Source organism: Sphaeramia orbicularis, chromosome 7, assembly GCF_902148855.1.
Source record: "Sphaeramia orbicularis chromosome 7, fSphaOr1.1, whole genome shotgun sequence".
Lineage (NCBI taxonomy): Eukaryota > Metazoa > Chordata > Actinopteri > Kurtiformes > Apogonidae > Sphaeramia > Sphaeramia orbicularis.
The window spans coordinates 4,081,967-4,096,594 of record NC_043963.1 but is presented as its reverse complement, the minus strand read 5'-3'; the positions used below and the strand labels follow the sequence as shown (position 1 = coordinate 4,096,594).

The 14,628-nt window shown below is 37.0% G+C and overlaps 1 protein-coding gene across 2 annotated transcripts in view; it reads left to right on the top strand.

Moving 5' to 3' along the window:
* The window catches only part of LOC115422515 (helicase ARIP4-like), a 72,909-nt gene that overhangs the window by 8,415 nt on the left and 49,866 nt on the right, over positions 1–14,628 (top strand). The window contains exon 1 of one of the 2 annotated variants that reach the window (XM_030138870.1): positions 2,212–2,430. The exons of the other annotated variant lie outside the window; for it this stretch is intronic. Coding sequence (XP_029994730.1) covers positions 2,397–2,430 — 34 coding nt within the window. The 5' untranslated portion in view covers positions 2,212–2,396. Of the gene's footprint in view, positions 1–2,211; positions 2,431–14,628 lie in introns of those variants that run through there. 2 annotated transcript variants of the gene reach the window in all.

The following is a 14,628-nucleotide window of genomic DNA, read 5'->3' as shown; positions in this document are numbered from 1 at the left end:
GTGGATGTTTGGGTTTTTATGGGTTAAATTCTGATCCATCTACTAAAATCATCCCATAATAAACAGTGTTAAATTCCTACACTAACACCTCCTACAAAGTGAGTACAAAATACACACTGACACATTTAGCATTTAACATTTGACCTGGAACCAAAAATAATAATGCATATTAATCAATGTTAGTGTTAACCATTGACATATGACGGGATGAAAAAATAGAAAAAATAACTGTAGTGGTTACCGTGGAAACACCATCATCTTCTACAACCTTGATTCACTAGTAAATCCCATGGAGTTGGATCAATGACAGTTGATGGACACACTGGGTTTATGTTCAGTTAATGATATATATGACTGAAAAAGTCGATTTTTCTTGAGTTTTCTCTGTTTCTGATAAAATAACACTCAACTTTAATCTGAGTTTTTATGAACATCTACACGATCAGTAAAATTAATATAGGAAAATACTTGATTTACGCTGAAAAATGCAAAATACAGAGGATAATGTTATAATAAATGCTGATAAATGCCCAAAAGAAAAGTTAAATATACAGAAAAATACCACCACAAAAATACTTCTAGGTATTTAAGGCCTAATTTTGCAGGTGAGAATATTACATATCAGTAAAAAGCTAAAAAAAAAAAAAAAACAACAACAACAAAGATTTACATTGATTTCATTGTGTTTTGTTTCATTTAGGGGTAAATAATAAATCAGTAAATAAAACGAAGAAACAATAGTTTTCATGTTCAGTTAATGAACAAAGTCACTTTTTTGCTGAAAAAGTCACTTAATTTCTCTGTTTTGATATAAGAACCTTTAAATGAACATTTACAGGATCAACAAATTAAATATAGAATAATACACGATTTACACAGAAAAATGCAAAATACAGAGGATAATGTTATAATAAATGCTGATAAATCCCCAAATAAAAGTTAAATATAGAGAAAAATATCACCACAAAAAGGCTTTTAGGTCTTTAAGGGTTAGGTGAGAATATTACATATCAGTAAAAAGCTCCAAAACAGCAAAGATTTACATTGAAGTCATTGTGTTTTGTTGTTTCATTTAGGGGTAAATAATAAATCAGTAAATAAAACTAAGAAATACAATACTTTGTATGTTCAGTTAATGATGTATTTTTGCTGAAAAAAGTCACTTAATTTCTCTGTTTGATATAATAACCTTTGGATGAACATCTAAAAAAATCAGTGAAGTAATTATAGAATAATACACGATTTACACAGAAAAATGCAAAATGCAGTGATTAATATGATAATTAATGGTGAAAAATCCCTTAAGAAAGGTTAAAATAACCCTTAAAGACCCAAACATCCACTGTCGACACAAACCATCTACTGATCTAAACTGTTTAATACCTGTTGATCCACTAATTCTATCAGTCCATGTAAATAATTGGTGTAAAATACAGTTCTTCATCTTTTCATGGTCATCAGATATGACCCATTTGGACGTTCAGAGGCTCTGTAGTTACCATGGAAACATCGTCATCTTCCACAACATTGATTCACCAGTAAAACCCATGGAGTTGGATCAATGACAGTAATCATAGACAATTGTTTTGTGCTCAGTTAATGACGTTTTTTACTGAAAAAGTCACTTTTTCGTCAGTTTTCTCTGTTTTTCGGTATAATTACCCTCAAGTTTAATTGAAGCTTTTATGAACATCTACATGATCATTGAATTAAATGTTGGAAAATACCTGATTACCAAATAAAAATGCAAAATACAGAGGATCATTTCATAATAAATGGTGATGAATCACTTAAGAAATGTTAAATATAAGAAGAATATATATATATATATATATATATTTGCGAACTACCATCAAAGTAGCTCTGGGTGTTTATGGGTTAAGAAAAAAATGTATTATTTAAGTCACCTTTTGCTGGGTTTTTAACCTTTTAGAAGTAAATTCCCTTAAATCAGAGGATGAACAGTGAATGGAATCGACCCCTGAAACATTCCTGAAGCGTTTTCAGCTGTAAAACTCACACCTAAACCTATGGCGTTGATGACGTTGTGGGTGTCGACTTCCGCCCATGAGTGTGATGTGTGGTTGTAAAACAGAGGCAGCGGAGGAGGAGGAGGAGGAGCGGCGGCGGCATCCGTGGTCCGTCGCTGCCCCCCCTCGGCGGGGCCCCGGCTCCAGCGTGAAGGGTTATGTAAGTTTTTCAGCTGCCAGCCTTCCCTCCGCCTGCCTCTGCTCACATTCACATTGTTATTGAGTGGAGGCGAGTGGAGCCGGTTTCAGTCAGTGAGTCAGTCAGTCACTGAGGCAGTAGAACCCAGAACCAGGAGAACCAGGAGGGACCAGGAGAACGGAGGAAGGCCTCGGAGCTACAACCAGACCTTCTCCTTCACAGTAACCATGCTGCTTCTGGACGAATCAGAGTCCTTTACAGGTAGGTGACCTCACCAAGCCGGCGCTCGAGGAAGGGTTCGCTCGAGGAAATGGGTCAGAAAGTTTGATGTGGAACCAGAGAAAAGGAAGCAAAGAGGAAAAGGAAAGGATGGAGATGGAGGGGTGATCATCGGCTGCAGAGAAAAGATGAGGAAAAACAGGACGAAATATGGCAAAAGGAGGACGAGATGAAGCAAAATGAGTCGAAACTGGACCAAATATGACCGAAATTGCACAAAAAAGGAGAATGTATGGCAGAAAAGAGGACGAGATGAAGCAGAATGAGCAGAAAAAGGGAGTAAATGTAACAAAAAAAGGGACTGAGGATCATAAAACAAGTGGGAACAAGAGTAAATGTGACAACGTGAGGAGATAAAAAGGCAAAATGTGCAGAAAAGGAGGACGAGATGAAGCAAAAACAAGATAAGATAGGAGAGAGTGAGCCGAAGAATGGAGCGAATATGACAAAATGAGGCAAAAATGAGCAGGTTTACAGTAAAAGGTGAAGAAAAAGAGGGCAGGATGAGGCAGAAAGGTAGTAAATGTGGCTGAATCAGCAGAAAAAGAGGATGAAATAGGAGATAGAGAGCTGAAGAAGGGACTAAATATGACAAAAAGAGCAGAAAAGAGGAGTGAATGTGACAAAAAAGGCAAAAAGTGGAACCGAATGTGATGTAATTGTCAGAGCAGGGACTAAATATGATGAAAATGGGAGTGAGCATGATATAATTTACAAAAAATGTGGATAATTCAACCAACAGAATCAGAAAAAGGGGCTGACTGTGGTCAGAATTGGAGCTAAATGTGTGTTTTCGGAGGCTGGGGTGAATGTGCAGCTTCTGCAGCCTCTGATTGACATTTGTTAAGTTACTTAACGTGGTTGTGTAACAGCGACTCCACACCTACTTAAACATGCACGGCTCGTCTCCGGGTCCGTCTGAACCACATCCTTCCTTCAGTTCCTGTTGCTTTTTGGTTCTGTGGTCCCGGTCCCAGTACTGGTTCTGGTCCTGGTCTCGGTTCGGTGCAGGTTTAGGGGTGGTTTCTGGTCCCGGTTTCTCGGATCCCGGTCTTCATGCCGGTCTCCACACGCGTGTTCGGTCGCCTCCTCCCGTGTTGTGGTCTGGAGCCGGGCCCTCCCATTGGCTGTTTCTACGGTTACTTAGACCAATGCCTGCGTCTGATTGGTGGATGCGTGTGGGATCGGGCCACGCTGGAACAGAAAGCATGTGGAGGAAAACATATGGTTCACCAGACCAGTGGGTTAGGGGGGTAAACGCCACGCTGGTGTTCGACGGGTTCACATGGGATTCAGACACGACGGAGCCTCAGTTTGATTCAGAAAGAAATGAAATGACGCAGCTGGATTTCTATGGTTTCATATGAACCATCATCTGCAGGTCCTAGGAGATGTTTAGTGCATGTGTTTGAGTGTTTGTGTCTTTACAGAAGTCAGAGAAATCCTGAAAAAGTAAAATAATATGTTTTTGTAAAGTCATGGCATTTGCTTTTTTAAGGATGTGAAGGTTTGAAGATTAAAGTTTTAAGAAATGAACAGAAAAGTGAGCTGAGTAATCCAAAACATGAACAAAATAAGATCTAAATAGACGGAAATGAACAAAAATAAGATGCAAAATAATGAAAAACACTGACAAAGTAAGCACTAACATGAAAAACTGAACAAAATGAATCAACAAATGAGCAACATAATCCAAAAAATGAATAAAAATTGACTAAAAATGAACAAAATCAGCCATAAACTTGAATAAAAGTCAAATAGAAATGTTTAGTGCATGTGTTAGACTGTTTCTGTCTGTACAAAAGTCAGAGAAATCCTGGAAAAGTCAGTAAATAAGTAGAATAATCAGTTTTTGTAAAGTTGTGGAATTTGCTTTTTGTTTAAGAATGTGAAAGTTTGAAGATTAAAGTAAGAACAAAATAAGAAATGAACAGAAAAGTGAGCAGAGTAATCCAAAACATGAACAAAATAAGATCTAAATAGACAAAAATGAACAAAAATAAGATGCAAAAAATGAGTAAAATAATCAAAAATACTGACAAAGTAAGCACTAACATGAAAAAATGAACAAAATGAATCAACAAATCAGCAAAATCAAAAAAATGAATGAAAATTGACTAAAAAATGAACAAAATAAGTCATAAACTTGAATAAAAGTCAACATTTGGGAAAATAATCACAAAAATAGAAACATTAAGCATTAAAATGTAAAAAAGAAAAAAAGAAGTCAATGAATTACCAAAAAATGAACAAAACTAGGGGTAAACTGAACTAACGTGGATAAAAAATGAGCAAAAACAGGAGCAAAATGAGTTAAATGTAAAAAAAAACTTTTTAAAATGTCAAAAAAAAAGCACTAAAATAAACAAAATTACCAAACTAAGCAGCTGATCAGAGCTTCCTGAAGATAATTTACACATTTGACATAGTTTTACATTATTTTGCAGTTAATGTAATCGTTGACAATCACCTAATTGTTGTTCCTTTGCATCAGTTTTTATGAAATCTAATAAACCTTTGACTCAGTATCATTTAAACTCTACAACTTTTTCATCATAACAGCATTTTTACCTTTAATTCCCTTCAAAAAAGTCACTAAATCATCGTGTTTCAGTAAAATAAAGCTTATTTTATTCAGTTGATGATGCATTTAAGTGTCTGTAGTTCATGTACTGTGTAGTTAAAACTGCTGATTCTCAGTTTCTTCTTCTTTTTTTGGTTTTCTGTCTCATATCCGTGTCCGTCTGTGGTTAAATCGTCCAGTTCCAACAGTGTTCGTCATTGTTCTGACACAGAAAGAGCCACTGTGTTCATATGAGCGCTCATTTTTCCCCCGGGCTGTAAATGTAACGTGAACACATCATCTGTGTTGGAAGCTGTTCCTATAAGTCAGTGAATGCATCGTCGGGGTTCCTCCTCAGCACAGACCTGCCTGTATTTGCTTTGGATGCAGACGTTCATGATGAAACGTTCATTCATGGATCCGTGCTGCGTTCTTGGATGGCTCTGGGTGTTTGGCGCTCCTTGAATAGATTCGCTCCACGCTTTGTCGCGGCGGCGAACGCGGTGTATCGGATAGTGATGGAACACACCGTGACCTCTCAGATCCACGAAAACAGAGACGTCAAAGAGTTTTAACCCTTAGACGGAGCCTAAAGTCTTCCATAAATGGGTCAAAATGACCCGAGTTTAAATCAATGTGTTTTTGTGATACTTTTGTCGTTTTGACATGTTTAAATAATCCTTTGTGTTATATTATAGTCCAAAAAGAATGATTCCTGTTTGAGAGATGTTTTTATTTTATTTTATTTTTGTACATTTTTGACAGTTTTAAAATGTTTTACGTAGTATAGTATATAATATGTAGTTTAGAACAGTAATAGAACAATGTCCACATCTGTTTAGTGAGTGAGTCCTTTGGTTTTACTGTTGAATTAATCAAAGGTTCAGGTTTAATTCTGTTGTAAATGAATGTGGGTCATTTTGACCCAAATATAGAAGCTCAGGGTAGAAAAAGAAAAACTACAACTACATAAAAGATATAAATGATAAGTTAAGGATTTAAATGGTATGATGTCAATGAGATGTTTTTTTAGAAATACCTGGGATGGATGGATAGATGGATGGATGGATGGATGGATGGATGGATGGATGGATGGATGGATGGATGGATGGATGGATGGATGGATGGATAGATAGATAGATAGATAGATAGATAGATAGATAGATAGATAGATAGATAGATAGATAGATAGATAGATAGATAGATAGATAGATAGATAGATAGATAGATAGATAGATAGATAGATAGATATGCAAAAAAAGTAATAAAATTGAATGAAATAGGCAAAAAAAATGAACAAAAATAAACATAAATAAGCAACAAAATGAACAAAAAACCAATTTAATAGAAATGAACAAAATAATAGATAATTGAAAAAACACAATCAAAATGGAACACAACAGCAAACACTAACACTGTACATTATGCATAATAATAAATTAGAAATCTAAAAAAAAACATCTGTGTAAAGAACCTGGATAATAACTGAAAAGTGCCAAAATAAACCTAAAACTGTCATATTCAGAATGACATTAAAGTACAAATACATTTATGAGCAGAATAGGAAATAATAACCTTTCATTACCAATATTTTGTAATTAATCCACCTCAGCAGGTCATTTTGATCCACTTTTTCATCTGAGGGTTAAATATAACAGGAAGGGGTGTAATGTGCTGACGGTGCACCCCCCCCCCCCCCCCCTTAAAACCTGAACGCCGGCAGCACGTGGCAGCTTTTATAACAAACACAGAGCACAGGAAGTGGGCCTGGCCCACCGCAGCACATGGCCTCAGTTTCCCCAACAGCGTCTTTTGGTGTCCTCGTCTCTGCTCACGTCTTTGTTTCCTCGTGTGTCGGTTAATTTCTCCTGTAGATTACGGGTTTGTGGCGTCAGTGAAGCCCCTCCCCCTCCTCCTCCTCCTCCTGTTCTTCTTCTTGGTCTCTAATTGCTGCAGTGGTGTATCGTGTTCATTACAGCGTCTTGTGATCAGAGGGTGAACGTCATGTGTGCAGAGTCGATGCCAAGCTGAAAGCAGGCGCATTATCGCAGATGAATTATATAAAGAGGAAAACAGCTGGTCTCAGATCAGATTTAGACGGCGGGGTTAGGAGCGTCAACGCCACAGTGGAGGAAAACTGCTGGTGCTGGACGGGCGTGTACACTTGAACACCTTTTATATGGGATTCAGAGACGACGGATCCTCAGTTTGATTCAGAATTAAATGAAGTAAATGAAATAAAGCAGCTGGTCTCAGATCAGATTTATATGGTTTAATATGAACCATCATCATCATCAGGACGTATGGAATGTTTACATGCATGTGTTTGACTGTGAAAGACTGAGAAAACCTGGAGAAGACAGGAAGTTCAGTGGAAAAACCGTGGAATTTGCTTTTTTAAGGAGATAAGAGTAAGAACAAAATCAGAATAAGATCTAAATAGACAACAATGAACAAAAATAAGATGCAAAAAATTAGTAAAATAATGAAAAACACTGACAAAGTAAGCACTAACATGTAAAAATGAACAAAATGAATCAACGAATCAGCAAAATAATCTAACAAATGAATGAAAATTGACAAAAAAATGAACAAAATAAGCCATAAACTTGAATAAAAGTCAACATTTTGAAAATAAAAACAAAAACAGGAACAAAATCAAGCATTAAAATGTAAAAAAGAAAAAAAAAAGTCAATGAATTACCAAAAAATAAACAAAACTAGAAATAAACTGAACTAATGTGGATAAAAAATGACATGGACAAAAAATGACGGATCCTCAGTTTGATTCAGAAATAAATGAAGTAAATGAAATAAAGCAGCTGGTCTCAGATCAGATTTATATGGTTTAATATGAACCATCATCATCAGGTTAAATGAAATGTTTACATGCATGTGTTCGACTGTGTTTGTGTCTGGACAAAAGTCAGAGAAAATGTGGAAAAAGAAGGAAGAAAAATCATGGCATTTGCTTTTTTTTTGAGTAACATGAACAAAATAAGATCTAAATGGACAAAAATGTACGAAATAAGATGCAAAAAATGAGTGAAATAATGAAAAACACGGACAAAATAAGCACTAACATGAAAAAATGAACAAAATGAATCAACAAATCAGCAAAATAATCCAACAAATGAATGAAAATTGACCCAAAAAAAAAAGAACAAAATAAGTCATAAACTTAAATAAAAGTCAGATGGAACTGTTTCAGTGCATGTGTTAGACTGTTTTTACAAAAGTCTGAGTCATGGAATTTTCTTTTTTTAAGGATGTGAAGGTTTGAAGATAAGAATAAGAACAAAATAAGAAATGAACAGAAAAATGAGCAGAGTAATCCAAAACATGAACAAAATTAATCAACAAATCAACAAAATAATTATAGTAAAAAAAAAGTCAGAGAAAACCTGGAAAAAGAAGGAAGTTCAGAAGAAAAATCAAGGGATTTGCTTTTTGAGGACGTGAAGGTCTGAAAATAAGAGTAAGAACAAGAAAAGAGCAACATTTAGAAGAAAGTAACAGAGTAACATGAACAAAAGAAGATCAAACTAGACAAAAATGAACAAAAATAAGAAAAAATAATGAAAAACACAGACAAAACAAGCACTAACATGAAAAAAATGAACAAAACTAATAAACAAATCAGCAAAATCATTCAAAAAAGGAATGAAAAAAACCCAGAACATCCATCTGTGTTTGTGCTGGGGTTCATAGTTGGATCTGTAATCACTGTGGTTGTATAATCCCAAAATACTGCATTTAAAGGTCAGATTTAGGCGGATTTGGGCTGATCTGACTAAAAAAAGACAAAAGTATAAATACATACGAGCGCTGATGAAGACGCAGAGCAGGAGGGTTAGTTCAGGTTAGGACTGAATCCAAACGTCAGCTGTTAGCTCAGATCGGGTTCTTTCTATTGGTCTAGAACACATTAGGGTAGAGGTCTGCATTGGCTGAGGGGGAGGGGTGGAAGTAGGCGGGGCTTAGAGCAGCAGAGTGGAGTCGGTGAGAGAGAGATGGAAGATTTTTATGAGTTTAAGCAGCATTTTAGCAAGTTTTTAGTGGTGTTTTAGTGGCGAAGTCTGGTAAATATTTGTATATAAGTGATAGTACTGTTTTGGGGTGTTCTACTAGTGTGTTTTATAGAGTTTTGCTGTTTTTTTCCGCTGTTTTTTTATCTGTTTTGGGTTTTTTTTGTGATTTGTATTGTTGATTGATATTTGTATTTTAGCTGGTAGGTGGAGGGGGTCCGGTGGATACAGGTTAGAAGTTATGAAAAATTTGTATAAGATCCGCTGTAAAATAGAGGAATAGAAGCCAAGAGTCGGACTTTGAAAGCATGTTAAGTTTCACTTTCGCTTCACGCCAGCGTTAGTTATGTTAGATATGGACCACACCCCCATGTATGTAACTGATGCCCCTCCCCCACATATACACCCCTGCTCTGACAAATTAACAACTGAATTTTATGAACGGCCCACATCGTTCAGCTTTCATGGGGCCCACAATTGCTAGTGGTGCCCCAATGTGTATGTATATAATCTAATCTAATCTAATCTAATCTAATCTAATCTAATCTAATCTGATCTGATCTGTCCAGTTCATACACAGATGCAGTGTGTGTATTTGAATCAGATGATGGATGTTTTTGTCAGTGAAATGAGCGGCTCTGTCTACAACTAGACACAAAGTGAACACAGACTATCAACAGGATCCAAATGAACTAGAACGAACCAAAAAGAACAAAAAGAACATGGACACACAGTGATCTAGAACAACTACAATGGACCAACACATGGAAAATAGTTGATAGTTTGTTTCTATAATTTCATAAAGTTTCATTCTGAACATTTACAGTTGTTTTTCATATTAAATATATTAAAAAATCCAAGTCATAACAGACTGTTTAAAGCCTTTATTACATATAATGATGATCATTAATTTCCAGATATTGGAATAAAGGTGCAAAAGAATGATCAAAAACAGACGTTTTCTGACCCGTTTATTGTGAAACCTCTGTAAGTGAGTGTAGGCGTCCTGTTCTAATGGAGGTCTGTGTGTGTTTGATGAATCAGATCCAGATCAGAGTCGGTGGAACGGCGTCTTTGGCGTCGTTCTGAGTGGGTGTGAGCCCTCGGAGCTTGTTTGGAGGCTGAAAGTACACAGCGTGCCCTGAGCGAGGCTTTACATAACAGTGGTGTGACCGGCGCTGCCATAATGGAGCAGCTTCCAGACATGCTCCTCCTCCTCCTCCTCCTCCTCTTCGTCCTCCTCCTCTTCCTCCTCTGCGGCGGTGACACACTGGCCTACAAACAGCCGTGGTACCTCGCCTCACCCCTCTGTGGCTCAGCGGCGTCCTCCTCTGGACGCCGTGTCTCCAGTGGGCGCTGATCCGGTGCACAGCTTTCATAACTCACCTGCTGCGCTCTAATAACGCAGCCTTAATAACTCATGCAGGCCACGTCTTACATAACTGAGGTGTGTGTCACATCCAGAGCTGCCTTACATTTTAGATAACAGCGTTTTGTTTTTTTCGGGGCTGCTTATGTAACCCGTTAAATCCTTCTGGACAGGAAACCTCAACTATTTTCCCCTCGGTTTGGGCTTTTTGGTTTGGGTTGGTTCCTCTGCTTTAGTCTGTAGGGTTTGGTGCTTGAAGTCCTGGAAAATACTTGAATTTGAATGTGTTTTCAAGGTCTGAAAAGTGCAACAGTGGAAAAAATCTAAGTCTTACCAAGTGTATTTTTGTCATTTCTAGTCCAAATATCTCATCCCACTTAAAATCAGACAGAATCACCTGAAGAGGAACTTTTCAGTGAAATATAAGAACTGATTTATAGACAATAAATCTGGAAAATCTGATTTCAAGAAATCTTAATATGATAATTTTCACTTGTTCCACTGGCAGATTTTTTGCTTGAATTAAGCAAAAAAATCTTGAATTATGGAATGGCTTCTCGTGCCATCTCGCGATAATAAACAAACAAATCATTGCATTTGGGGGCGGCTGTGGCTCAGGTGGTAGAGCAGGTCGTCCAATAACTGAAGGGTTGGCAGTTTGAATCCCCCTAGTCAGTCCGTTGTGTCCTTGGGCAAGACACTTCACCTGCCCTGCCTCCAGTGCCACCCACACTGGTGGATACAGATGTAGTTTACCACCACCAGAGGGAGGATGTGAGAGTGAATGAACAATAGGTCAATAATGTAAAGTGCTTTGGGTGTCTAGAAAAGAGCTATATAAATCCAAATCCAATATTATTATTTGTGATTTAATGAAAAAACTGACATTACACACCTCTATTTTTTCGACAGTTAGTAAATATCGGTAAAGTTTGCGCAAATGTCCAATGGAAAAGTGACTTCTGTGGCAGGGAAGAAGCTGTTAAAGAAGCGTAAAAATTGGATTACTTTTTTTTAGTTAGGTTAATCAGTTCATTAGCACCAAAATAAGGACATATAATGAAAACAGAGGCGTCATTAATGCCATATTGTGGGGTTTTTTGTGTCATTTTTTTGCTTAGTTTTTGCCAAATTATACCGAAAAATAAACGTTGAAACCATGGATCGTCAGTTTGATGTTGTTTACGTCAACATTTAGCGTAAAACTTTCAATTTCTTGCACGAAATCGGACCCAGAAGCATCAGGGATTCGACTAAAACTCATGTGTGAGTTGTGTTTAGTTGAACTGATCGACCAGTTGATGCTAAAAATGAACAACCTTTGAACTGTGACCAAATACAAATTGTGAAAAACAACCTGAGCTTTTATACCATGAAGTGCCAGGTGTGCATAATCTGCTCACCCAGACACCGGAGGGTTAAATCCAACACTAGTGGCTATTTGCACCTTTGACTCCATCAGTCACAGTATTGATCAGCTCCAGCCGTCCAACCCTCGCTGCTGCTGCTGCTGTTGTGTCTGCAGCTAAAAGTTCAAAGACATTGATTTATCGACCTGTTTTCCTGTCAGTTCGTCTCCGTCTCACACTTACCAATCTGACTCTGCCCCAGTGTCTGTCGCACCAGAACCTCAAAATGTGACTGAAAACACCTGAAACGGTTTAAAACATCCCATCACAGAAACAAACTAACCAGTCAAAAAATTAACAAAAAGAAGCAGAAAACGGAAAAGAACTGAAGCAAAAGGGAGTGAAATTATAAAGGAAACTAACAAAAACAAGCAAATAATGAACAAAATGATCCAATTAAAGCATTTTTGTGCGTTGTGGGTCTGGATTGTGTGTTGTTTTGCATTGTCGTCTGGATTGTGGGTTTTTGCGTTGTCATCTAGATTGTGTGTCTGATGGCATACATGTGCATTTTTTTGCGTTGTCGGTCTGGATTGTGTGGGGGTTTTTTGCGTTGTCGGTTTGGATTGTACGTTTGATGGTGTACGTGTGCATTTTTTGCGTTGTGGGTCTGTATCGTGCATTTTTTTGTGTGTTATCGTCTGGATTGTGTGTTCGATGGCATACATGTGTTTTTTTTTCATTGTCAGTCTGTATCGTATGGTTTTTTGCATTGTGGGTCTGTATTGTGTTTTTGTTTTTTGTTTTTTTGCGTCGTGGGTCTGTACTGTGTTTTTGTTTTTTGTTTTTTTGCGTTGTGGGTCTGTATTGTGTCTTTTTGCGTTGTGGGTCCATATCGTGTATGGGGTTTTTTTGCGTTGTGGGTGTGTATGTTTTTTTTTTGTTGTTGTGGGTCTGTAGTGTGTGTTTTTTTGTGGTGTTGGTCTGCACTGTGTGTTTTTTTTTTGCTTTGTGGGTCTGTATGGTGTGTGGTTTTTTTGTGTTGTGGGTCTGTACTGTGTGTTTTTTTGTGTTGTGGGTCTGTATTGTGTGTTTTTTTAGGTTGTTGGTCTGTATGGTGTGGGTTTTTTTGTGTTATGTGACTATATGGTGTGTTTTTTGCATTGTCAGTCCGTATTGTGTGTTTTTTTGCATTGCCAGTTTGTATGGTTTGTGTTTTTTTTAGGTTGTGGGTCTGTATTGTGTGTGTATTTTTGCATTGTGGGTCTGTATGTTGTGGGGTTTTTTTTTGCATTGTGGGTCTGTATAGTGTGTTTTTTTGTGTTGTCGGTCTCTATGGTGTGTGTTTTTGTGCTTTGTGGGTCTGTATAGTGTGTGTTTTTTTGCAGTGTGGGTGTCTATGGTGTGTGTTTTTTTTGCGTTGTGGGTCTGTATGGTGTGTGTTTTTTTTGCGTTGTGGGTCTGTATGGTGTGTGTTTTTTTTGCGTTGTGGGTCTGTATGGTGTGTGTGTTTTTTTGCATTGTGGGTCTGTATGGTGTGTGTTTTTTTTGCGTTGTGGGTCTGTATGGTGTGTGTTTGCGTACAGGACATGCGGTTCTCGTGAACAGGCGTGTTGTGTAACAGCCGTTACATAAGCGTCCCTTCTCGTCCGACCAGCGCCGGTGGCCCGTCTGTCTGTTACACAGAAACTTCCAGTCTTGAACAATCACACACATCATGAAAAGGTCGACTGGTTTCTTGTTGAGCTTCAGAATAAAAAGCCTGAACGTGCGTCACAATAACCTGTTGTGGTTTCACTTTGAGTTCAGTCGACCTCATCAACACCTGCAGTCCTGAGTCGAGTGGCGTCAGCAGACGTGTTATTATCTGTTACATATGTTCGACAACCTGCTGTTCTCCTCTGATCGTCACTTTGACATTATACATTTAATAGAGAATAAATGTAGTGTATGTAGGACTAATGTACAAACAATACGTATGTAAGCATGATCATTACTATATATATATTAAACTAAGAACAATTAACTAAAAAAAAAGTGTGGAAAATGATTAAGAAAATGAACAAAAATAGGCAAATAATGACAATAATAACACTAAATATAAAAAAAGAACAATGTGAGTAAAATTATTTTAGGAAATTAACAAAAAAAAAACACACCTAAATCTCAAAATGGAACTGAAAACAGCTGAAACTGTCCAAAACGTCCAATCAAATGACAGAAATGAACAAAACAGTCAAAAAAAATTTACAAAAAAGCACTAAACTTAAAAAGACTAACCTGAAATTGAGCAAAAATAATCACAAACATATAAAGATAAGCAAATAATGAGCAAAATAATCCAAAACTGAATGGAATAAACACTTAATATAAAAATCATCATCAGTGTAATCATCCGAAACATTTCTTTATTTATACAGGTTCCTCTTGTTGAAACACAAAGTGTCATTTACAGGAAAAACGCAAAAAAAAAAAAAAAAAAGTTGGACAAAAGGCATAAAAACAGAGACACACTTTTGCACAGATTAAGAAAAAGAAACGATTGTACAGATTAAGAGAAATCAGTTTTTTTATGGATCATAGGTTCATCTAATAGATAGATGGTACATTTTCAGTTCCAGAATCTTTTCTCCACATTTACAGGAAGTCATTTCTTTTCCAAAACTAGACCAGGCTCCATCTCATCTTACATCTGACACTTTAAATGAAACTACTCCAACCTGAGTCCAACACACATCAGCCCATTGTGTCACTGGTTTGTGTAACGCAGCCTCATCTAGAGCAGATATTTATCATTTTCTGATGTTTTCTTCTGTTTATCTGCTCACGAAGACAATACCAGCATCTTAAAATTCCACTGAAAACAGCTAA